The sequence below is a fragment of the Polyodon spathula genome, chromosome 6 (genome assembly GCF_017654505.1).
Source record: "Polyodon spathula isolate WHYD16114869_AA chromosome 6, ASM1765450v1, whole genome shotgun sequence".
NCBI classification, from domain to species: domain Eukaryota; kingdom Metazoa; phylum Chordata; class Actinopteri; order Acipenseriformes; family Polyodontidae; genus Polyodon; species Polyodon spathula.
Window position 1 is genome coordinate 69,070,568 of NC_054539.1, and position 26,387 is coordinate 69,096,954.

General features: G+C 37.0%; 1 protein-coding gene across 1 annotated transcript; it reads right to left on the bottom strand.

Moving 5' to 3' along the window:
* Window positions 1–6,684: 6,684 nt before the first annotated feature.
* On the bottom strand, window positions 6,685–13,911 carry LOC121317530 (ribonucleoside-diphosphate reductase subunit M2). Its single transcript, XM_041253561.1, has 10 exons — window positions 13,675–13,911; window positions 13,446–13,514; window positions 11,543–11,680; window positions 11,329–11,445; window positions 11,102–11,235; window positions 10,795–10,889; window positions 10,520–10,653; window positions 10,126–10,230; window positions 8,893–9,006; window positions 6,685–8,078 (listed from the first exon to the last, which is right to left on the bottom strand). Exons 1-10 carry the CDS (start codon window positions 13,765–13,767, stop codon window positions 7,926–7,928), a joined length of 1,152 nt encoding a protein of 383 aa, XP_041109495.1. The 5' UTR covers window positions 13,768–13,911; the 3' UTR covers window positions 6,685–7,925.
* Between the last annotated feature and the right edge of the window lie 12,476 nt (window positions 13,912–26,387).

Here is a 26,387-nt window from a genome sequence, read left to right on the forward strand (position 1 = left end):
AATGTTTTACTCACGAGTCATATCCAGTCTTAACTTCTCTAATCTCCTCCACACACACACACAAATCTACCATTGTTTATTTTCAAAATGTTAAATAAAACACTAAATTACAACATTTTGGAGTCAGAGGGTGGTTCCTAGTGCTGTACTGTTTCAGTTCAGAATTTAGGTACAAAAATAGCACACTGCAACTTTCCCAAAGACAGGTTGCCACAGTTGAATGGAATTCCAAGAGGTGCCTCAGGTATAATTTTTTTTTTAAAGGTGATGTTAACCGTGCTGATGTGGAGAATACAGCACGGTAAAAACTCAAAGCAGTACGGAGCAATATCACAAATAGGGCTTCTCTGTGATGTGTCATGGAATACAGAAAGCAAAAGGTGAGCTCTTATTGGCTTAAAGATCCTGAGCAGTCTATAATAGTTTACTATCACTTGTATTACAGTATATGACTGAGGAATGACCAAATTTAGCTCATTCCCCAAGGTAGGAAGCCTAATGAGGGTTTAGGGTTAGGGTCATAAACAGGAATTCAATTAAAAATTAAATATTCTGAAAATGTAGATGGTGTATAAAGTACGAATTGTATTCTAGCCCTTGGAGCCAGTGACAGCCTTCTTTACTTGTGTAAGAGGCATACTCAGTGTCTTACTGCAAATACCACTGCATACATGCATTTACATGGAACGCTCCAATAGCCTGCGATTGGAAGTCAATAATCAGTAACTTTTTTTTATTCTCACAATCTTACACTGTGGTTTCCTTGTAGCTCAACGGCAGTTACATAACGCAGCACACTGCTTTCATTGCAGTTCTACTGCAATTACTTAAAGTCACTAATTCATTAAAAATAAGATAATCATATTCCTTTTAGAGCAAGGTCTTATTTTCATTGCTTTTAATTCAGTTTAGAGTACAATGGTTTAAAACACTACTTCATCTGGTTGTTTTTTTTTTTGTTTTTTTTTGTTTTTTTTAATATCGTCTGTTAAATTAGCTTTAAACCTCTTGCATCTGACTGCAAAAAAATGTCCAGAGATATTATGATCATACCACAAAACTATCAAATTTTTAAAAAAAAAAAACACAATGGAACCTACAATTATTAACAATTTAAAGTATCAGGAGAGGGGAAACATCTCTACATCATCGACCATCGGAATTTCACATGAATTAAGTTTAAAGCCGATTTAATTATGGGACTGTTAAGATGACGTTAAAACATACAGCAGCGGTCCAGCATCTGTTTAAATGTCTTAACCCCTAACCCAGTGTGTGACAGAAATACAATGATTCTTGGTAGTAAATCTCCCTCCTGACCTGTGAGGGCACTAAGCAGCTAGAACAGAGTTCCTTGGACAGGCTAGTCTGAAAGTTCTTTCCCAGGGTTCAAGGGAAGTCAGCCAGCTAGAAAGGAGGCAGGACTCTGTTGCATTAATGCATTGGAGTAAAAACCTGGACTGGATTGTATCTCAAGGGTCAGAGTTGAGTACCACTGCCCTAGCCTGTTACAGGAACATGCAATCACTGACTCTTTCCTGTGGAGGTCTCACTCTCATCTCCTGGTTTCTCTCTAGTAGACAAAATAGTAAGATTATGTAATCAGGACTGTGCCAGGGCAAAAGCCCTGCTGCTGTAAATAGTGTGTGGGAATGTAAGATTGGCAGGGATGGGATTAAATCTGTCCCTGCCAACAATCACAGGTGTGGCCATTCCCCAATTCAGTAATTGAGTGTTAATTGGAGAGTGGTCACCTGTATAAAAGGGGAGCAGAAACAAGTGTGTGTATTGTTTTTGAAAACTATATAGAGCAGAAGCAATGAAAAAGTACATTCAAATTAGCTACAGCTATGGCCAAAAGCTTTTCATCAGTTATAATTTTAGAAAAAAAAAAACAAAACAAATAAAAAAGCACACTATATGAACATAATTCAGATATTTTATTTAACATCATGTAATCAAAGAAACTACAAAATGAGATCTCAAGTGTCTACCGGAAGTGGGGGCTCCCAGGTGATGCATCTAGTAAAGGCGATATACATGGAGTGAAGGATGCGCCCTATGGCCTGGAGGTTCCAGTTCAAGTCTAGGCGAAACAAATAATAAAAAAAGTATCCTTCACTTTTATAACCCAGAGATGCCAACTTATGAAAGTAGAAAATGGTAGCATCGCAGCAGAAATATAGTAGATCATAGTAGCAGAAATATTTTTTAAAGACTAGTGGCTGCTAGCCCCTAGAAATTGAAAGGTTCTTATGCTCTAGCAAGCCAATGACCTCAGTGTTTGCTGTTCAGTCTATAATTTTGGTAATTGTAAACACATGCATTTATTCTGGGTTTAAATATTAGCAATGTAGAATGTTTTAGGATCACAAGTGCTGTCAAACCTGGACTGAAATACTAAACCTCAAAACTATAAAAAAAACAATCAAAATAACAACAGCTCAAGAAAGATTTAAGTTTTTTTGTTTTGTTTTTTTTTACTACTCTGCAACTATCAAAACACAAACTGCTGTGAAATATCCAATAATCAATTAATTATTTAAAAGCAAGTTAAACGTCAAAACCTATTTGCACAAACATACAGTAATGGGGCGTGTCAGATTTTGCTGGTGTTTCTTTGTATTTGTGAGTGACAGTCATGATGCCCACCATGTTTCAGAGAAGTCTGTCCGGCAGTATTCACAGTTGACGTTCCACTTCTTCGATTGCATGGCCATTCTATGGTAATTTCCCCCCGCTATTTCTGATAAGCCAACAACAATCGTTCAGATGGAGGAGTGAGTCATTGGGATGAAAAAACAACTTTTTTAAAAAAAATATAAATACACTATACAGTACATAAACACAAAATGAGTGTCTTTAGCAGGAAGAAAAATGAATCTAAATATTTATTATGGTTTTCACAACATCAGGTTCAAGTTTTAAATCATGCAAAAATTGGTAAGCTCTACAGCATAGACAACAAAACAAAAATGTTAGTTTTACATAACATTTGGTGGTGTTTCTACAAGACAGCAAACAAATGTACTAGGTTTTGCATACCTTTTAAAAAAAAAAGTTTGAAGTTGAAAGATTGTCTGTGTGTGCATCTGTCGTAGTAGTCATTACACATTTTGGTTTGTTTGTATATTATTCTGATACAACACATTGTACATTTAATGCCTTTCTGGAGCACCGGTCAACCCGAATTACATTTTTGTATGCAGAGAACTTGTAAACGTTGAATTTCATTTCACTAAAAATTGTGTAGTAAAACACAATATTCATGCTGTGCTGCACAGTTGTCTTCCAACAGTAGAATGGCCTCAAACACTTCTCAGCTATGCTGAGATTCTTTGCTCGATTTAAGTCAAAGAGCCAACAGGCATTGAAAAATGATTGCAAGGCGACATTTGCATATCTGTTTCTGAAGGCCCCCTAAACCGGTTACTAAGCAACCCGTTTCAGCGCTTTTAGTATGTCAGTTAAAATGCTACAGTAAAAACTGTCAGTGAAATACAGTATTCAAGAACCATTCATTCAATTAAACAAACTTAACAGCAAAACACACATGGAATTGAAATAGTACTTTATAAAACGTTCAGGAAATATCCATTATGTATTTATTTAATAAAATAATAGTATTATACCCCAGATGTAGCTGCTATGGCCAAATCATGGCTGTTGGCATCTTCAATAGCCCATACTATGATTTTTTTCTGAGGTCTTTTCTTCATTGTTGATCTGTGAACAGATGTCCAGAGCAAATTGGACTTAAGAAACAAAATACTTCTTTATGCAACAGTAACCCATCTGCTAAATATGTGCTTGAGACAATAAATAAAGTATATATGATGTAGCATTTTACTTGATAGGTGACTAACCCTTTAGGTAAGGGCCTTCACTCTTATTTACAAACATATTTAAAACAGCCCATAACATTAATGAATCAATTCAGAAAGTCAAGTGTAATCACTATATAAAATTGTGTCATTATCACACCTAGATACTTCTATTCATGGTTTACTGCTAGTACACCAAGATAGAGATGTAACAGAAAAAGCATCTGTATTGACCCTCAAATCCTTTTCCAAACGTGTTTCAGCAGAGAAAGCAGCCTTTAAGAGTAAGAAACAGGGTTCTGAAAAACATAGCGTTACACGTCCCCAGGTGTTGCTATAACTTTAAATAAAATACTTGCAATTCTTTTCATTTAACATCAACTTAACACTTACACCTTTAATGACCACTAGTACACCAATAGTGTAAGAATTCTTGTCAAACATTTAATACAGCAATAATGATCCATGATGTGGGTACAGAACAGAAAAGCCAGAGCAGGTTTTTTGCCTTTTTTCTTTTGCAGTGATTAAGGGCAGATCTGAAACCCCAGTACACTAGAGTGGCCATTTTGAAAATAGCTTTGAAACAAAAAACGTTATTTTTTCAGAACCTAGTAGTTGCTCTTTACGGTCACTGAATACAATGAAAATGGAGTTCAAGGATAGACAGTGTTCTATATTTTGATTTTTTACAACTGACCCCTTGGGCCACTGAGGTAGTGTTTTTACTGGCCCAATGATAATTACAAAACTGGATGCATTGTTTTATTCACCACTACAGATGAATTGGTGAGCCAGAAGTACGTCCATCGGCGACTGGATTAAAACAGTTTGGCGACATTAAATCTGGCAACTAGTACTAGAATTGTTCAAACGTTGTTGCCCAGGGTGTCCACAGCTCACCACGCACCCCTGTAGTCTGGCCTACAAGCTGCGTTGTCCTCCGACACTGTAGCTCCGAGGTGGCTGCATGGTGGGCGTGCAGTGTGAAAAGCCAACAGCACACACTTCGGAGGACAGTGTGTTCGTTTTCACTACTCCCGAATCAGTGTGTGGGTGGTAGCAGCGAGCTGAGCCTAAAAATAATTGCCTATTCCAAAGTGTGAAAAAAAAAAAAATAATAATAATTTAAACAATTGGCTCACTGAAAAAAAATTGAATAAAAAAAAAAAAAACGCATCAACTTAACTTTTGCTTTAAGAGGTTGAAAAGTTCCTAAATTAAATTTGGTAGGGCTTAATACTTAATTTACAGTATTCTTGTCCACTATATATTTAGTCTGCCCACAGTCCATATTGACAGATTCCAGGGGGGGGGGCACGCACTTATGTTGTCTATACACTATTTACAGTGAATCACCTGTTTTTTTTTGTTTTTTTTTCCCCTCCAAGGAGTCTGGTGGCTGACTAAACAGTTGTGCGAGGTGGAGCAACCAGTGAATAAGACACACCCACTGTATCACCCTACACAGCAAGTTAAGAGTAAAGTATTAGGTTCTGTATTTGCAGCCTTCAAAAATAATACTTATGGATTATTTTATTAACCATTCTGATTGTGTATACCATGTTTAAATCTGGTATTGTACACTTAACACCAAAACTAGACGACAATGTAAAAATTAGTTATCTGCAATAAATTCACCCGATGTTTAATTTAACTATTATGCCATTTTATATACTGTTATTTTTGGCTTCAGAGTTGCTACAGGGTCAAAAAAAAAAAAAAAAAAAAAAAAACACAACATTGGAAATCCTAAACTACAAGGACAGTGTGAGAAACTCAAGTTCTGGTAGAAACTTCGGTCAGACACCAAAATCTCACCAAACTCAACAACACACAATAGCAAAACATTCAATCTTTTCTCAAATTACTTTGTTTAATGCCGACACTAGGAGAACCACGCAGAACTGGGCAAACTGCATTATCCTACTGTAGGCATTCAATGTATTCATTAAATGAGCGAAGTGGTCCCCAGTGCCTTCTTCCACAGCAATGTGTAAGACTCTAAAACATGCTATACTAAACCAGAATAGATGAATAGCTGCCATCTTTCAATATGCCTTGCAGGCTACTGTAAACATCAGTTTCACACACTATAAAAAGTGAGCCGAGTGCACTTGCAAACTGCATGAAGAAAGTCAGTTCTGAAAAAAATCAAAAAGGGGGGGAAACCACACTTCAGCTTGCATGCTCTTTCATGATGGTTTTGAATTTCCATGTTTAGTGTACAGTTACCAAAGAGAGCCCATGTCTCAAAAGTGGCAAAGCCTTTTGATATGCTATTGTAGTTACTTTAGTCATTTAACATGCACATATTGGCATGCTTGTCAGAATTAAAATACTGTATTCAATTTGAAAGCAATAGCAACGTTAAAAAGTTAAGATTTATACTAAACACTATTCAAACAATACAAAATAATCACTCTGAGGACACTTGTCACTTATAGCCTCTCCCAAGTCAGCACCAATCTTACTGCTGATAGGAACGAGTCCTGTAAAGATTGCAAACGGCATTTCTGACTTGGACACATTATACCCCAAAATGAAAGTTAAACAATTCGACACCCTTGTTCAACTTCCACGTGGTGTTCCTGGGTATCCATCGATGCATATTTTTTTTCTTTATTTCTAGTTACAGCAGCAGACAAACCCCTGCTATCTTGCAAACTGTTACTGTGAGACTGGATGACGGCAACTAAATGTTGAACTCCAAAAAGTCTGGTTAAGTGACGTTTGTTTCACTGTCATTATGAAGCCAGATTAAAGTCTCTTCCACTCATTAAACCAATTATGAAAAGAGATTATACATGTGTGTATATACACACACTTTCATAATTTGTTTATCATTGATTTAAACACTTCACTTTTGGCTTATTGGTGCAGTTGGTTGCTCAGTTAAAAAAAAGCCATGTTGAGATAGGATTACCAAGATGTATTTCAGTTCATAGTCTTGGTTGCCGACTGTACAACATACGACAGTAAAGTCCTGACGAGTTTAGTTATGCTGCTATCATGGGTGGGTATGCTTTTAAATGGGTTTGTAAATTCTTTTCAGCTTTTTGGGACACTGACCCATTTTCATGTGTTCATAAAACAGAAGTCACGTGGACTACACTACATACATTATACACAGTTTAAAAGTGTTACCAGCCCAGTCAGGCTGGTGGGTGCTTCATAACTACCGGCCAAACTGCACTCTACTGGCCCCGGGCCATGGTCAACGACAAATCCTGATGGAGCATTATACCCGTCTCTGTACATTTACAAGATGAACCCTTTAGATCCGATAATCACCTGGGACAACTGGTCTGGATCATTAATTCATGTTAGTTTGAGAACTCAAAAGATAATGAACACTGAACTCAAACTTCCTACATGGAGTGAATAAACAGAAAATATCAAAATACAGGCAACTGGCTTTTGCAATTTGATGGTAGCACTGCACAGCCTATATGCCCGAACTAACCAAACTCAAAATAGAAACCTCTCACTCAGTCCCTTGCATACTGCAAAACATAAAAAACATACTACCTGTCAATTTGCATTGCAGCTTCAGACAGGTCTCGTGCACAAATCCAGACGAAAGTGATTTTAAATGGCTTTCAATTACTAGACAGTGGCTGGAATTGACACAGGAGGCAATTTACAGGTTTAAGGTTTTTGGCTCATGACGCGCTTGCCAGTTAAACCTCCCCCAGCTAGTTGTATGCAGGCTAACTAGGTTGTCATCTTTAATGAAGTACAGCTGAATTTAATAAACACCTGCTTTGCCCCAACACCCCCACTTTTGCCATTCTTGCTTCAAAATATACCACCCTATTCCAGACACCTGTAGCCATAGTAAAATGTATTTATTTAAATCTTCACAAAATGCAAATAACTATATACACATACAATAAAAATGTATGACATTAAAATGTAAATATGTAGTGACAAACAGGTTTTGTTTGTCCAAGTAGTCCAATTCTTCTCCACATTTTTGAAAATGTGGAAAGCTAGCACTGCAGGAGGGGCTATTCCAGGAGGGTATGGCATGTACTACCAACCCTCCTTCAAGCATTACATGAAATAACCAGTTTAATGCAAAATTCTGAAGCCAGTTTAGAAGTCTGCATCCAATGTGAACGTTTTCTCTGTTGGCTTGGACATCACGCCCATTCTCTGATACTCTCCTACCCGCTTCTCAAAGAAGTTGGTCTTTCCTTCCAAGGAGATGTTCTCCATAAAATCAAAAGGATTCTCCACACGGAAGATCTGCAAAAAAAAAAAAAAAAAACAAACACATTTAGAAACTGCTTTTTGCAAGAGTCAAAATTAATTTGTCCCCAAGGGAACACTCATGCAGTGCCTGGTAAAACCTTAATTGAGACAATTGAACTACTAAAGCCCCTTTCACACTGGAACGCCTACCCAGGTCAGAATCCCACATAGCGAGAAACCACGTACTTGGGTCATACCCGGGTTAACCCGGATCCCAGCGCAACCCGCCTCATGCTGTGACCTGTGTTGAGCGAGACAATGCACACGCAATAATCTTCATGCAGGCGTGGCTGTTTTACAGCTACAAGGAACATTTGTTTAGCCATATTTGTTGCTTTAATTACCCCATAAACCAGATCGTGGCAGGGATGTAGAAACATTTGCTCCAAATCAACATTTGGGCCGGCTGGTCAGTCCAGAGAAGCTTGGATGGAAGAGTCTAAACGAGCTGCTTCCGGGCATTGATATGTGCATTGTTCACTTGTGTCTGTCACCCAGGTCAACCCTGCTTTATTAAAAATAGCGTGAAGTCACGTACCCAACCTACATGACACTGGATCCTGACCCAGGTAGAGTGTCATTGTGACAAGGGCTTAAGTTTATAATTTTTTTTTTTTTTTTTTTTAAAAAGTGCTACAGTCTATTCATTTTAAATGACCCTTTCAAAAAAAATTAAATGTAAAATGTTATTTTGTAGGCTCCTCAAACCAAGTAGTTTGAAGACTCATACAAACTTAAATCCAGATGGATCAAACTTATTCCAAGTGTCTTCATTTCAGTCAAATATAGGCTAAGTTAAACAAATTACCTTGCTGAAACCCAGCTCCAGCATCAGCCTATCGGCCACAAACTCGATGTACTGTTTCATTAAAGTGCAGTTCATTCCAATCAAGTCCACTGGCAATGAATCTGTTAGAAAGTCCTGCAAAACAATTATATATATATATATATAGTAACTCAAACCTTGTGGGTAGGGAGGGAAGGAAGGATGAAGCACTATATTTTGGACAGGAGTTTTCAGCCAGGGGTACTTCTAAAATGTCATAGGTGGTATGCAGCAGGACAACTCCAATGCAAAAAAAAAAAAAATTTGAAATCACTATGCATAAATATTTCATTTGTTTAGTAGCAAAGGTTAGCATAGTTACAAAATCATCCACTTACATGCGTATTTAATTAACAGAGCAGATTTTTCACTGGATATTAGGAGTCTGGCAATTCAGCTTATGGAGCCATCTGTGCAGCTCATTGACTTGTCAATTTAATACTACAAAAATTAGTGAAGCAATCTAATTTCTCAAAAAATTAAAAAAAGGTTACCCCTCCCCAAATGCTCCAACTAAAAGCATCTTTAACACCAACTTCTTGGCACCACTAGCGAAACATTCAATGTATACAGTACTGTTTTGTAACCTGATAACTCAAAACTGAATAAGTCATTTTAAAAATGCAAGTCTTTCCAAAAGCAACTTGTCATCGCCAATGTCTTGAGGCACACCGATTGGTTTATTAAATCTTTCCAGAACTGCAATCATTAGACCCGTTTTGTATTCTCACTTCCACGAGTGCACCTCATTGCTACAAAATGTCATGTTAACACATCCAAAAACGTGCCATTGTTTCTCTTGCTACAAAAAAAAAAAAAAAAAAAATCTGAAATTGTTTGAGCTCTTAAACCCACACCTGAAACGATAAGTCAGCGAGCAATTTGGTGTCTCCCCACTGCTGCATTTAATAGGTGTAGGACTGTCATGTTCAATTTAGTTTGACAGCTTAGCATAAGTTTGTCTTGCTGCATTACTAGTTGAACACTTGCCTACTGCTTTTCTTCTGCTTAATTCGTTTCATATGTTCATGCATGTGCATCAGGATAATATACTATTGACTCATATTGGCGTTTGGTGGCTAACTCAGTCTTCATGAACACTTTCCTTGCTTCCTGGAGGGCATTATTAGCCAGAGACTACTTTATAGCAACTGTGGTACTATGTGAGCAGAGTGAAAATTAAGGGTTACTTGATGAAACTACCAATGGATTTACCTGCTCTATCCAGACAGCATCCTTGATGATTTCCTTCACTTTTTCTTCCGAGGGTTTATTCACGAGGTGCTTGAACATAAGGCACGCAAAGTCACAATGCAAACCCTGTAAATTAGAAGCCAATTAAGTCAACCACAATTGACAAAAAAAAATAGAGGGCTCTAACCAGCCAAGAGAAATGGTATTGCACATGCATTATGAATGGTACAGTATATCATTGAAATACAAACCAGGTACCAAAGTGGATTAAAGAGATTATGGGAGAAATATTGCAAGACATTTTAAAAACAATTTCATTCACTGCAAGTGTTAAATGGAGCACAGATTGTTTCACTGTTAGCAGGCCAAGTCAAGCTCATGCAAACTGGGGCAACAACCTCCAAGTACCACCCACCTCATCTCTGCTAATGAGTTCATTAGAAAAGGTCAGCCCAGGCATCAACCCTCGTTTCTTCAACCAGAATATAGAAGCAAATGATCCAGAGAAAAAGATTCCTTCAACTGCAGCAAAGGCCACAACACGTTCACCTGGAGATGTAAGGAAATAATTAGCAGCACGGAAGACCAAGTTAGTTAATTTGCTATTTTCAAATCAGTTAGGTTTCACAGTAGCAATAGTCAAGTGAGCCATGAAGTTAAATACAAGTAATTTAAAGACTAGCGACTCACCGTATTGTGCTTCCTCGTTTCCAATCCAGTTCATAGCCCAGTCAGCCTTCTTTTTTACACATGGCATGGTTTCAATGGCATTAAACAGGTACTCCCTAATGGGGACAACAGGCAAAACTCAGGTTTTTTCCCCCCAAAAAGGATTCATAATTCATTTTAAAACATAGGTGGTAAACATTTAGTTATTGCAGCCCACTAGTTACACATTTAAGGTTGTACAAAAGCAAGCTGCCATGTTTACATAGAAAGACAGAACAGGAATAGAATGAAGTTGGTCCAATATTTAAAAAAAAAAAAAAAAAATCACCTCTCTGTGGGATCTTTGATGTAGGTATCAATAAGCAGGCTGTACATTTCAGAGTGAATATTCTCCATGGCAATTTGGAAACCATAGAAACAACGGGCTTCAGTGACTTGCACTTCCTGGCTAAAGCGCTCCACCTAGTGAGCAAATAAATGAAATGAGACCAGGTCCAAATGGATCGTGTCACAGGCTGCAGTTTCCACTTCAGAAAAGTAGCACTTAATACATACCAAATTCTCATTAACTATGCCATCACTTGCAGCAAAGAACGCAAGTACGTGAGTGATGAAGTATCTTTCTTCTTTTTTCAGAGATTCCCAGTGCACAATGTCTTTGGAGAGGTCAACCTAGTCCATTCAAAAAAGTATGAGGTTTTAAATACTGTCTTCTGCATCACTGATCAATGCAGATTCAGAAGGCAATATACAAATACAAGGAACAAACCTCTTCTGCTGTCCAGAAAGAGGCCATGGCTTTCTTGTACATCTGCCAGATGTCATGGTACTGGATGGGAAAGATGACGAATCTGCGAGGATTGTCTTTCAAGAGAGGCTCTTCTTGGATTTTGTCATTTGACTTTCCCTATACAAAAAAGCCAAAGAAATTAACTAGTGACATTATGCAAGCTTTAATATAATGGTCTCTCCCCAGGCCTTTTCAGCCAGGCAGGCCGCCTGTCAAAGTGGTTATCAACGCCCAGCTGAAAAAGAAGAGACTGGCAATGAAGGGTTTTCAAAATAAGCCAATGACTGGCGCACTCCACTGCCAAATTTGATAAAGTAGCCACCACAAAAAGGATTAAGATTATTTTTCGGGGGTTATTTGTTGAATTATTGTACTGAAAGGGGATATAGTACGTATGCACAAAAAAGCGTATTCCTTGTACCCAAGTGCTTGAGAGATATTGGGGTTCATGAACAGCAGCTGTACGCCTTTAAGAAAAGGCGTGATGGATATTGGGTGCGCTCACCTATCAGTGAACGCACCTATGCTACAAGATACGACTTTAATCCCGCCATACTGCGCGCAAAGCATTGTGGTACCTACAGACATGAAATTTCTGGCTTTCGCGATGTTAAAATGCATTCAACTTGAAGTAGATTTCACATTTTCCAATGTCTTGAAGAAAACGGCAATTAGCAAGTGACAATACGTTATGAAGTGCTATTTTCTGAGAACTGGCTTGTTCGGCAGCGCATGCGCAGTAAACAGTTACGGCTGCTTGCACGTCATCGACGATATCTATTGACAACTTTCGAAAGCGGGTAACAATTTCAAAGCTGCATCGTATTACATATTTTACCATGTGAAATCATTCTAACAAGTGGATGAACATTACCCATTTAGGATTTAAACAATTTGCAAATTGTTGCATTTTTGTAAATATAAACGGATCTGTTAACTACCACTCAATAGTGAGTTAAAATAAAAATGGTTTCTCCATTAAATGGAGACTTCACTTCAAGGACCCGTATTTATTAAACAAAATATTGTTTAACTGTAGTAACTTATATTGAAATATAGGTAGATAAATTGAAAATATTAAGTTAAAACCGTGTTTTAACAATTTCAATGTTAATAGGAACTCCTGCCTTGCCTTTCCTACACACATCTGGACTGGCAGTCGTCTGTTTCACCGAACGTGTCCGTGCTCACAATAAGATTTCATAATTACGTATTGTCATAATTTGCTAGTGTTGTCGCTCTGTAAAAGGCCTTGAGTAAATGTGAAATCTACTTCAGAAGTGATTCTTTTTTTTCACATGGCGAAAGCCAGCAAAGTTTCTTGCGCCTCCATTGACAAAAGAATTTTGCCGAGCTCTATACCACAATGCTTTTAAAGTGAGACGGAAGTTTCCATTGAATATCGGCGGAGTCGAGTACCTTGTTAAATATAATCTGATACAAATGCTTACACACCGGCTTCATGCAACAGTTAGGATGGTGACCAAATGTGTGCGAGTACTGTTGTGCATAAAAAAAAAAAGTGTAACACCAAACAAATAGATGCCCTGAAAATGTAACAAAACAATTTAAATGAAGCAATAAGCGAATAATTAAGCTAAAAAAAAGTTATATTTCCCCAGTCAAACCGCAGAGTGCATAAACAAGCACGATAATTAACATAATAAAAGAATGTAGAACAAAAAGCGCAGCCTGATAGTCCATGAAAGACAACACATTCAAATTACTTGTCGCATTACATATTTAAAGGAAGGTAAGTTTATTTCCGTTAAAAAATGATCCCGGCTGACTGTAGAAACCCTGATAATTACAAAGCCCGGCTGTCTTTGGCGCCAAGACAACCCCCCTCCACACGCATACACAGCAAGAATCGTTTACTTACTTCACTTTCTTCAAATATCCTCCTTGCCGTTTTCGATGCTAAAATTTTGGTCGTGTTCATGCTTGGAGGCTGCGAAAAGAAAATAGGCTGTATTATACAATCCGCTCCACATTGGCACACTCCATCCGTTTAACATTACGTGATGGCAGCTCAAGTTAGTTTCTACAAGATTCCTTATAAAACAGTTTACAGAGAACGAACAACAAATGTAAAGAGAAAACACACTTACTGTATTCTCCTTATCAGTCAAAGAAACGCTGGCCATATTTGAAACGATTGCGTTTTCGTTCTTGGAAGACAGAGGAGAGCGAGCAGAAAGCATTTTAGAGAATGTAAACAAACAAAAAAACTAAACAGAACTGCTATTAAAAAAAAAAAAAACACGTCTCTAACCGAGAAGTTAAAAAGCAAAAAAAGAAGCGTCAATTTTTAAAGCCTACTGTCAGTCGTCTCGTCCCTATTCCAGTAATACTCTGCAGTGAAATGATTTGCTGAACATTCGCGTTCAAATTTATCTCTCAAATCCTTGGCGTTAAAAAAGCTGAACCAATCAGAAGGCTACTGGAAGTGACGAAACCGTAGGCGGCATTGAAAAACCAAACACACCATCCAATCATTTTTGCCTCCAGATTGCGGGAAAATTCGAGCTGGTTTTGTAATCGTAAAGAAAAAAAACGCAGTAGAACTTTCGTTTTAATTTAAATAAAACAATACAACAACAACTTAATTATTAAAAAGTATGCAATAAATACAACATTATATATATATATATATATATATATATATATATATATATATATATATATATATATATATATATGATAAATGATTAAAAATCATGATTTGTTCATTTGGTATTGGTCAAGTGTTATTAAGTTATCCTTGTCTTTATTATGCAAATATTTGTGTAAATAAAATTTCATGCCATATCCAATCTTAGATAAACATCACATATTTACCAGACATGATTACTCTGATGGTCTGAAGAGTGACATCGTTGTTTTTTGTCCAATTAACTGTTTATTTATTTATTTATTTATTTGGTACTGATGCACTGTTCTTAATTTCAGACTGCCTGCTACGTTTAAGTAATTGCAGAAGCGTGATCATGTTTTTGTTAACATGTTATTTACTACAAAATTATTCAATTCAAGAATTTAGGTTAGTGAACTGGTAGCTTTTATTATTTATGTTCCAAATATAAGGTGCAAATTATAAGTATAGGACATGTCCACGTTAAGAGAATTATTCGATTTATATACACCAGTAGTCTAGCTGGTCATATGAACATAATTTAATCTGGTTCAAATCTAATTTGCCGCCAGATCTTGAGTAACGTATTTTTGGCGCTCAATTTTTTTATATCGTGAAATCTTCCAGATTTAGGAAATTTTTAATCCATACATGTTTTATTTGATTCGTTTTTTGTTTTTGTTTTTACGATTTTAGTATGAGCTGATATATTATTCGTTAGTTACTCGACAACAGAGGGGGGTTGTCTGAATTGCAGATTTATATACAACATAGGCCTGTCATTACGTACGTAAATATTTTCTTGCGCGTTAAAGATAAAGTAGAACAAAAAGTAGTGACCAGTTTCCTTCGTCATTATTAAACGCACTTTAACTGGATTAAACAGTCAATATACTTTGTAGTAATTATTTCTTACTAAAGTTATTGTTTTGTTTTCCTGGATCTGCACAGAACAAAGACAACAGTGAGGTCTTGCATTCAGGTAAATTAGTGAAAACGACCTGTCGACACCCATAACTCCGCATCTGCTGAGCTTTACAGCCCAATGTAGGTGAATAAATTGATGGGGTTTTAATTTAACTCATTCAACACTACAGACCTGCATACACCCTTATAAAAGTTTACCATAATCACAGCAAAGTGTAATAAAACATACAAAGCACAATAACAAACATGGTAAGCCAGGATAAACTATGGTAAATCCATAGTATGACCATGGGAAAAGCATAGGATAACTGCAAAGAATACTGCCGTAAACGTTTATAAGGGCTGTCGGGTCACTATAAACCTAGGAGCAAAACAGCAAATCAGAACACGAATGAAATATACCTTAATATGTCTGTCTATGGATATTTCTTGTAAGACAGGTATGCATTCTGCTAGTACAACATTTTGAAGCAAAAAGTCATGTGTACAGTTGCCTTGTAGCCTCAAGGACTTGACTGGTTATTTGGAATAAAGTAATTTACAGTGGCTGTCAAAAGTATTCACCCCTCTTGGACTTTTCCACATTTTATTGTTTTAATTAATTTAGAACAATTTGTAGATTTTATTTTTCACTTTGATATTATGGACTTTATTTGTTGATCAGTGGCAAAAACTCCTAATTAAATCAATTTTGATTCCATGTTGTAACACAATAAAATGTGGAAAAGTTCAAGGGAGGTTAACACTTTTGAGAGCCACTGTATCTGGTTCTTAAGGAGGGTCTGTTATACAAGGAACAGCGCAACGCTGCAACCTTTTAAAACTGCCACTGGATGGTGCTATTGTTTTCTAAATGAAAAAAAAAAGAAGTTTCCATTTGGAAATGCATTAGTTGTTTTTCTAAAGAAGGGAACAGAAACATCACAAAGTACAACGTTTCTCGGGTTAGTCTACATTGCTGCTCTTTGCTGGACTCTTTCCAAAGTTTATTTTTTTGTTTATTTATTTATTTATTTATTCCCAACTGCTAATCCCAGGGATAAAGTGTGCGAGTTACGGGGTTTGAGGGACACGAATCTAATTATCCTAGAACAAAGAAGGGAGTCCTTATCACTTCAAGACAGACCAGTTATGAATTTGTGTGCATGTATGACCTTGTGTTCCCATCATAGTTGAGTTTAAGGACTAATCTGTTGTGCAGCATTTTGATTAGATAGCAATACATCGGTATACCAAACATAAATAGACCATCTCTGTGTAAGGGTCGTTTCCTTTTTTTTTTTTTTTTTTTTTTTTTTTTTTACCAACAATGTTTATGTAATTATCATCTTAGGACCGAGATATATAAAATAGCGACAACTCATACATATTAGTTGATAGCCTTAGAACAAAAGCGGTATGTGCCCATTCTGGACGCCCTGCTTCCAACGTTGAACGGTGACTGTGTTCCGCAGGAATGCAGTGAACTAATCTTCAGTTCTGAATGATATAAACTGCTGCAGGTTGTCATGGTGCTGGATGTGGATGCTGTTTGGGAATGGTTGCCTTCAGACTGGCATTCCTGTTCTTTTCCTCAAGTGTAAGCCTATGGTTTAGCACAGAGTGCCACAGCCACACTGGTTATACTAACTAGTATACAAATCAAATGTGTTTTCAACTCATACACACACAAACACACATTATACAAAGTCTTATCTAATACGAAAACACACATACAGATTATTCAAAGTAGCTTATTATTAAAATATAGAAGATTAAGCCCATTACAAGTTTTTTTTTTTTTTTTTTATTTTAAGTTTTTTTTTTTTTTAGGTTTACACTGATGCTGCATAAAAAAAAAAAAAAAAAAAAAATATTAATCACTTCAACTTCCAGTTCTGTGTTTTGACAGTGCGTTCAATCCATGTGCTTCGATCAACAATGCCACAGCCGGGAGTCATTGCAGCTTGGCTGTGTTATTTGTATAGCATTTCCGAACACGACTCTGAATATTTGTTTTTCTTGTTTATTTTTTGTTTTAGTGTTTGGACATTTTCCAGTTTCTATTACTTTTACTGTAGTATTAGTTTTTGGCCATTTTTATTTTAGTTTTCGTTAACTGAAAAAACACTGATTCCAACAACTACTTCGAAGAAGTGCAGAAGGTTAGTCATGCAGGATCAGCCTTTTCTGAATGTTAGCTGTCTCTAATGGTGTTTCTTTATAAACCGTCCTCTAAATAACCCATTGATTTTAGGAGTTTAGGTCGATGGGTCTGTAGTTTCCTGATTCCTACTCTTCTGCTTTCATTTTTTAAATGAAAATATGTTTGCTACTGAGAAGCACAATTATGGAATTATTTCACCATCAGACCCCAGCCACAGTGCAAATACGTCTCTTTCAGCTGTTGCTTAACAACAGAAATGTAAGTAGCCAGCCAAGCTTCCTAGCTCTTTGTGTAGAGCCTTTTCAAAAATCAAATTAAACTGTTGAATTAAAAAATATCACTAGTTTAGAATTGTAACTCAAGTGTTATTTTTGCTTCCAGATGTCTGTCTATATTACGTATATATGTAATACTCTCCAGCGATGGTGGATTGCTCCACTTGCTGTCCAATAGAGGCTATATGGTTTTATATGGTGGCACTCACAGTAAATTCAAAGTTTACTGAGCATAAACACATCAGAGATCTCCATGGCCCCCAACAATAAATACATAAATAACTTATCAGTGTCTGACAGTCAGTCTGTTCTAGTTAAATGAACTAATCATAATTACATTTATATGTGTGTCCAAATTATTATTATTATTATTATTATTATTATTATTATTATTATTAATAAAGTTTTATGTGTCCAGTTAATATTTTTTCCCCCTATTTTCTCTGAATTTAGAATTCCCAATTGCTTTTCCCCTTACCACGACAATTCAGCACATGGCCCAGGAGACCCAAAGGTTCAGTGGGTGTCCTCAGATCCCACGACCACGACAGTTTTCTTTTTCCCAGGAACTCAAGAGCGGATGTAAGCGAACTATCGGCCTCTGGAGGTCAAAGGCCGGCCCAGCAAGTGTCTGCTCTGAGCTCACTGGGTGCTTGGCAGGCAGGACTCGCTGCAAAGGGACAAGGAGAAGCAGTCCCTGTTGGTTTGCCTCCCTAACCCACAGCAGCATCAGAGCCAATGCGACGCTCCCTTTGGAGTCTTCAGCGAAGAAGAAGTGCTTTAATAACTAGAAAGGATGCTGGGCAGAAACAAAAAATAATATGCTTTTATTTCAAGGCAGCTACTTACTTGGTGTTGAATTATCAATAAGAACCTGTCAGTGGGTCAGCAAAACAGCTAATAGCTTACATATATTGAAGCACTTTTACGGCAGGTTTCACAGACCTGAGATAACATTAGGTAGTCCAAGATTAGTGGTAATCAGGGTCTGTGAAACCAGTCATTTGTGTTCAGGAAATATAAATTAAGCCTTTTTGCTTCTGAAAGCCTTTGTGTGATGAGGTACACTACACTCAAACTACTTTACACTAGGACAAAGTAGTTAGAAAAAGTCAAGAGCTGTGCACTTTCCTGATAATAGAAACATGCTCCACTCAGAAACTGGAGTTCTGTTTAGTAAACCCATTGAAATCCGGGGTTGCACAGTAAAGTAAAAAAATGAAATGAGCATAATTTAGATCTTTTATTTAACATCATGTAAATAAAGAAACTACAAAATGATACCGTATTTCTTGCTAGATTCCGAAATGTCACATTTAAAAATTTTGGTCAGTTTTTCGTTAAGCATATGGAAAACTACAAAGCAGTGTGTAATTCAATATGTTAATTTAACATGATTTAGCAGCCTTCATTCCACTTTATGAAGCAAAATTAGTTAATTCTATAGGGTGGTGATGCAAAACTTTTGGCCTTAACTGTGTGTTCTTGGATTCTAGTATGAAGAAAAATGTCAGGAAGGTCCTGTTTTAATGATTTAAATAAAGACAGTATTTTGATCTGCTGCTTTTAAGAGGCTCTTGTGCATGTTCTGCGTGGGCTTACCTCCAGGAATGAAAAGGAAAGTATTTATAGAAAGGCCAAAGTGAGATGAGGGCTAGGAAAGTACACAGAGGAGTTGTATTCCTGGCTGCTGACGGTGTCAGATTTTGTTCAGTCGTTTGTGATTGGTTCAGAATTCTTTCAGTGGTTTTCCTTTCTTACTCTGAGGGACAGTGGGACTGGCTACAATATTAAGGCATGGTGCTTGCCAGTCTGTGAGATCTCCCCCTCACAGTGCTATATTAAACTTCTTGAACATTGCTGATCTTTCTTTCTTTTTTTACTACGACAACTACTGTCCACATGGTTCTCGGTTAAGAGCACCACACTCTTTTCACTTGCAGAAAAAAACAAACAACACTCCTGGAGGTTATACACTATACTCTATACTCAGTTAGAAATGACGTCATGTTGTTTTCATTTAACACATTAAACCGTTACTAGCAATCTTCACTCCTGTGAAATTCCCAGAACTGTATAAGCAAGTGGAGGCTGCGTTGAACAGGATATAGGCAGGCCACACGCTTCATAGCCAAGCAGAACGTAACCTTAGCAACCCTGATGTTTTCATCTGGAGTGTTCTATCAGTTTCCGCACCAGTAACGTTTATGACTTAAATTCTTTGTAGCTTTACTGTGGTAAAAAAAAAAAAAAAGTTCACTTGCATTGAAAAAAGGGTTACCTTAGATGCAAAGCATTAAGGCAGAAATATCTGGAAAGCAAACAGGCAAGGTCATTAAAAAGGTATAGAGAGCGTGTAAGGATAGATTCCTGGGAGCTTATAGGGTTTAAGGCTCCATAAATGAAAGGGGTCAAGTTCAACTGAAACTAGACGTGCTGTTTTATAGCATTGAAAAGGGTTTCCTGGAGTGCTTTACAAGCTTGCTGCCTACTGGTAAATATTTCTGTTCAAGTAAATATGGGGACGGGAGGGGGGGCTCTTTTCTGAGAACGTCAGATCTGCAGGTATTAAAAGGGCTTCTAGATTTGTGGACACAGTTCTTTTTTTCCTACAACAGTTTTTTTTCTTCTTCTTCTTCGTTAGGTATCTTTTCTATTATCATACAATATGGAAAATACATTATTTAAGGAGACAAGAAGAATCTGGCATTACTTACGATGAGGTATAAAATAATGACCCTTAAATAAATTTGTCGAAGCAGAAATCACCCAATACACTATTTTCTGTATTTTGAAATACAGTGTTTAAAAAAAAATAAACAATGGAAGCACTTGTCATACCATTCCCTATCACAGAAATGTAAGTGGAACTGGAGCGACCAGGAGAACAGGCTACATGAAAAGGAAACGGACCATTTTGGCCCAAGAGGCCTATTCATATTTGATATCTCTGTCTCAATGCTTGTCTTTCTCCCCATATTTTCTCTTAAGAAACACTTACCCTGGTCCTTTCTTTATGACATGGCTGTGATTATACTGATTTTAATTTTTGTGTCCTGGAGTCATTAATCAACTGGGGCATTGCTAGCAAAGTAAATTCCTTCCCCTAAGCTATTGCAGGAGTTGATATGTTCTGAAGAGCGGCAGGACAGAGAACATCAGCTCCTTTTTTCCTAATCATGGTGTTGCATCATTGATCTGACCATAGAGCGGACTAAAAAAAATAAAACTGAGAAAAGAATTAACATGTTTTAATGAGTTTTACTGAAATGATGAGAGAAAACAGGTTGAAGGAAGAACATAGACCATTCGGACACATTATGAAAGTTTTTATTAAATCTATTTAAAATATTTAAATAGATGGAATGGAAATATACAGTCAACTAACAAGCCCAGCAAAGTTGTGGGTGAGGGGAGAACCACAGCAAGCCTTTGATAAAAATGTATGTGACGAACATTGCCAAATGTTTGTCTAATTAGAAAAGTTTGGTCTGGAAGACTTGAGTATAGGCCTCAGCAGAGCCTTTTCAGTGAAAAGCAGTCTGTATGTTTATATGTTTAGGAGGACAATAAGGGTTACAGGACATGCGCCACAACATGATCAAAACTTGACCGCTTAATGAGAATGAATTGTTCGTTTGTATTCCCAATGGTACCACACTTAAAATGCTCTTAATTTATTTTCTGTTTTTCTTTATCTCAGCATCTTTTAATTCATAAGCAGACTGTGCACATGTTTCAGTGCTTTTCAAAAGAGTGTTTTGTACCGTGGATATAAACTTTGAATTTGATATGTCATTATGAGATCCTCCATTGGAAAGGGATTTTAAAAAGTAAACACTGGCAAAAGAATAATTAAATCTCATAATATACGCAAGGAAGGGGGAGTTTTGTTTTTTCTTTGATTTGACCCTGGCTCTAAATAGAGCTCTTTCTTTATCATCAACCCTACTAAAATGCTCATTAATATTCACCACAGACATAAAGGCTGAAACTCATTCTACAGCCCTAAGTGTTTATTGGTGGGTGGCTTTTGTTGTTCTGTGCCACTGGAAGATGAAAAGTGCAGATTGTAAATCAGGTCTTCAATTGGACCACCAGTTGCTTTGACAGGGTACTGGGTGAGGCAGAACTATTCTTCATACATTGTGTAACACAGGGGACCACAAGAAGAAACCCCAAGGCTTAACTCGAGTGAACACATTGGTACCAGCTGATGACACTATATATATACACTATATATATATATATATATATATATATATATAATATCACACACACACACACACACACACACACAGTTTGTATGTACAATTACAAATTATTAGCTCTACATTATAATGTTTCATTTTGATGAGAGAAACTGAGACACCAGATGTGTACATGCCTCAAAACATTATTATTTAGTTTTTTTGTGATATTAAGTTCCCACATTAAAGAGCAAATATAGAACAATATTCATTTGTAATGGATTCAGGGTTGGTAAGCCATGGGTATGATTACAGAATTTCACCATTTCCAGCATAAAACCAAAAACAGTACAGTATTCATTGAGAACATAGAAATTCCCACTTAACCACAAGAGCTCCACAGCTGAGGTAATGCCTGTGGATGTTCTTTTAACTCTCTCTAGACTCGTCATCTGTGAGCTATGAACAACAACATCTGTGTACTCCCTCTGAAAAAACGGCTTAATGATCCTGAGAGACTTCTTGAGCAAGAAAATGTTTGGCAGTTAGTACGGTATACTTAATAACAAGATAATACAATTTTTTAAAAAAGTACAATGAAAAATGACAGCGGGGACAGACATCTTTAATAAAATTACCCAAACCAATGCAGATATTTTTTTTCACCTCGCTGGATATCACTTCCATCTGTTTCATCTAATAGTTTCCAAACTGGAAAAGGCTGCAAAAGCAGCAGGTTTAATGCTACCAGATCAGAGCTTGAAATGAACAGAAAGGTAACCTGGGTACCCAGATATTTGTAACAATGGATACCCTGTTGGTACCAGGTTTTCTAAATGTGACAACCTATACCAATAACAGACATTTTAGATAATATATGATAAGTATAGGACTTGATACCTGTGTCAGTGATAACAGGGCCTACTCCGTTACTCCTCTCTGGGATAATTTCTACAAAGAAGACCAGACACTGTCATAACATCAAATTAAAGAATGACTTCAGTGTTCCTTCCTTTGCGACTTAAAGAAACTTTTGTCGAACAGGAAAATGCTCTCAGTCCATTCTCAGCACAGGCTAGCATCCTGCTGGCCCTACCCTGAACCTGGCCCTGGAAGTGACCTCCCTCTGACACAGTGAAAGGCTCTTTCTGTTTCAATGTCCAGTAACTTCTTGGCCTCTTGGAAAGGATGGAAAACAAAGGTGAAAGAGACAAGTGTTGGCAGGTGTCCACTTGATCCAAGCCTGACAAAACTCCATACACGTGCATCCCCTATTTTAATTAATTAATCAGATACTGAACACCGGTATTGACAGTTGTCTGGGCCAACCACCATCATGGTAAAAAAAATAGTAAAAGCAGGTTTAAATTCAGTTCTTTATGATTTACCATGAATAAGAACCCTATTGAGTTCTGCATCTCATTTCCAAGGGTGTCCTGGGAGGCCGCAGCAGTACACAATCACACTCAATCAATCACAAAGAAAGCAATTACAGATGAGCAGGAAAAAGCACAGTAAATGCAAAGTGTTTTCATGGTCAGCTGCAGGGGGGAGAAGCAGTGGACAGTCAAAAGGAACGGATATAGCAGCAGCACAGTATTCTACAGCTGATGTCTGTGCCTGTCCAGCACTGCTGCTGTAAGAAATCTAGTGTTGGTGGCTGGTACTGTGTGGTGTGTGTAATGTGTAATGTGCATGTGTCTGTGGTTAAATATCATTATTCTTATAGGGGGCAAGACAGATTGTGTCGATCAATAACCCAGTCCATTATTTAAGTGAATAAATGCATTATAATTGAACTGCAGACAGGTGGTAGTGATTCATTTTACAAGCACCCTGGTAGACTTCTTATCCAAACTGTGTTGGTTAAACACTTCATGTATTAAAGTGAATGATTACTCAATCGCTATGGTGACAAAGGTATACACTTCTGGCTAGAGCACTACAGAATCTGCTGTAAGTACCTGATATGATTATATTTTAGCCATAATGCTGTCAGGCTGCCAAACTAGAGCTCTTCTTTTACTGCCAGTCTCACCCTTAATTTGATTTTCCTGCTATGGATAATATCATATTACTGGGTTCTCCTCAAAACCAAAGTGCTTTCATAAGCAACTTTGGTGCCAGTTTTCCAAAGATTCCTAGGCTTTTTTAAATGGGAAAATCAGATGTTTGGGTATACTATATATATATATATATATATATATATATATATATATATATATATATATATATATATATATATAGTGGCGAAGAGACACTCTGTGTTCCGTGTTTCCTTTTATTGTGCTCTGTAACCACATTGTGTTGTTATATTTCACTGCTAAAAATAAATGTAATCATATCCAAGGATGACATACTAAATACTATTATGAGACATACTAAATCATTGTTTTCCAAATTTGTAGATTATTGTTTAGTGCTGTCTCGTATATTGCCAGTTTTACATTCCTTTCACCAATGGAATTTTGGATGGGTAACTGATAAATACAGTTGTGCCCAAAGCAGTCACTCCCTTTGTGTGATGACAAAGGGATTACAGGTTTTAGAGCACTTCGAAATTTGAATGGCTAATATGCAGTTGTTGATTTACATCCATTTGGTTACAACTTCAGACACATAGGTGCACAGTCTTTCTTACAAATACAAGGTGAGGAGGCCCAGAATGGGCTTCTTTAAAGGCCAGCCTATGTTTACATTATCGAAATGTTTTCCAATTGGGGTGGCATTATTATGAGATGAGACAGGGTCTTCAATGGCCACAGAGTAGACAGGTACTCAGTTTAACGAATGTTTGCTTGACAAGTAAAGCTACTCCTATTCCAAGATACGGTATAATGAGAAGCTGACTTTTTTTAGGGTTTTAGAGGTATAATATTCACACATGTTTGAAAACAACTTAATAACCAAGGTCAGTGAAGATGGTCAATAGAGATTCTCTTCAGACGTTTCTGTGTACATTCCAACAGTGAAGGTCGACAAACACAGAGGATGGATTGGCTCTGGGTTCTGCCCCATATGTAATAATGGTACAGGAGCGGAATTCGCTCACTGGTCCTTTGTTGAGAAGAGAGCTAAAGAAAGGCTTTGTCGGTGATCACTGGGATGCCCCTGATCTGCACATGGAATGTGCCTCTCCAGCGTCACACAGAGTGTAACTCCAATCAGTCTCCGTCAAAATACCCAGGAGCAATTCAATTAAGAACAAACCAGACGTGCCCTTTTCAGCCAGGGCAATAAAACGCATCAGTCGAACACAGATGTACAAAATGACCCGGTCATTGTCAGTGACAGGAGGTGTACTGCGAACGCAAGGATACCTTACACTTAATGAATACGCAGGCATTGTAATGCAAGCTGTCTGCTTTTCTACATGGAATACAATAAAAGTCAGGATCATGCTTTTTAAAGATTAAAGTCATCATTTCCAAAATATGCAAATTGAGAAACCCTAGATAAAGGGGTTAAGTAGCAATTTAGTTTTAGTTTTTATTTATTTATTTGGTTTTGTTTTGTTAATTTGGATCAGTTTGTTCCCAAAGAAAAAAGGACTTTAGGACTTTTGAACATTTCAAACTCTTGCAATTGTTGTCGAGTTCTAGTTTTTTCCAGTGTGTTAATATGTAGTGTGGTCACGTCACACCTTTGAATACTTATCTGATAAGACAGGGTCTTGAATGGCCACAGAGAGAGAATTATTAGTATGTTATGTTAGTCAAATCCCTGACTTGCAGTCTTTATGTACGTATCTTGTAGAAAGTTTCTTAATCACAATAGACAATATAGCACATTGAACAGACAGCCAATAGCAGTTGTTGTGTTTCATATTCAAGGCTGCACATGTTACTGACACTTCTCAAAGAAAGAAATGCTTGATAGACAGGGACAATTCTTGAGAATAGAAACTTTGCTATAAATTTCCACTACCAGCTTACAGGTATTAGAAGTTGCAATAATTGCAGAATGATGGCGTACTGCATACAGGACCTCCAGAACAATCTACACTGTTCTTGGGTTTGTCATGCCAAACCGATAGGTAACCATGGTGGTCACATAGAGTATAGAAAGCCCCATGAACACCCAACTTACCGTTGTTTCTATTCACTTTTAATATAGGCTAATGTGTAGTACATACTGAAAGGGGTCATGACCTTGGCTGTAAAAATAAATAAGCACTTGGAATAATGGAAACAACAAACAATGAACCTTTTGAAAAGAATTTAACATCAAACGAATCATTTTTCATTGTTGTTTGCTAAAGGTCTTCTAAAATGGCAGTTATTTGAAGCATCATGCTCAAGGCTTACTTTAGGTTTATTATTAATTTATGGATGGGTTAATTAATATGCCTTGATGTCTTACTTAAATTTAACTGCATCACAATCTTAATGTAATCATTATACAACGTCATCATTTATCTGATGTTTACTTAGGGATGTATTGAAGAGTATTAAGTGTACAGCAAGAAAATGGTAGATCTTTTTTGTTGTGGTAAATGAATACACAACTGTTTAAACATTTTCAGGACATCTGCTTTTTGGATAGGAGGGGCGTGTTTCCCGTGGGACGACCACTAGATTCTATTTAAGTTATGTAATCTTTTTTTATATGTGTGCATTTCGTGCACTTCGTTGTGTAACCCTTCTTCTGC

Bases quoted from the DNA above. Each gene is read 5' to 3' on its own strand.
- LOC121317530 (XM_041253561.1), bottom strand. From the start codon at position 13,767: ATGCTTTCTGCTCGCTCTCCTCTGTCTTCCAAGAACGAAAACGCAATC. The intron at 13,515-13,674 runs GTAAGTGTGTTT...TTCTTTTCGCAG, and splicing joins TGACTGATAAGGAGAATACA to CCTCCAAGCATGAACACGAC. The intron at 11,446-11,542 runs GTTTGTTCCTTG...TGAATGGACTAG, and splicing joins CTTTCTGGACAGCAGAAGAG to GTTGACCTCTCCAAAGACAT.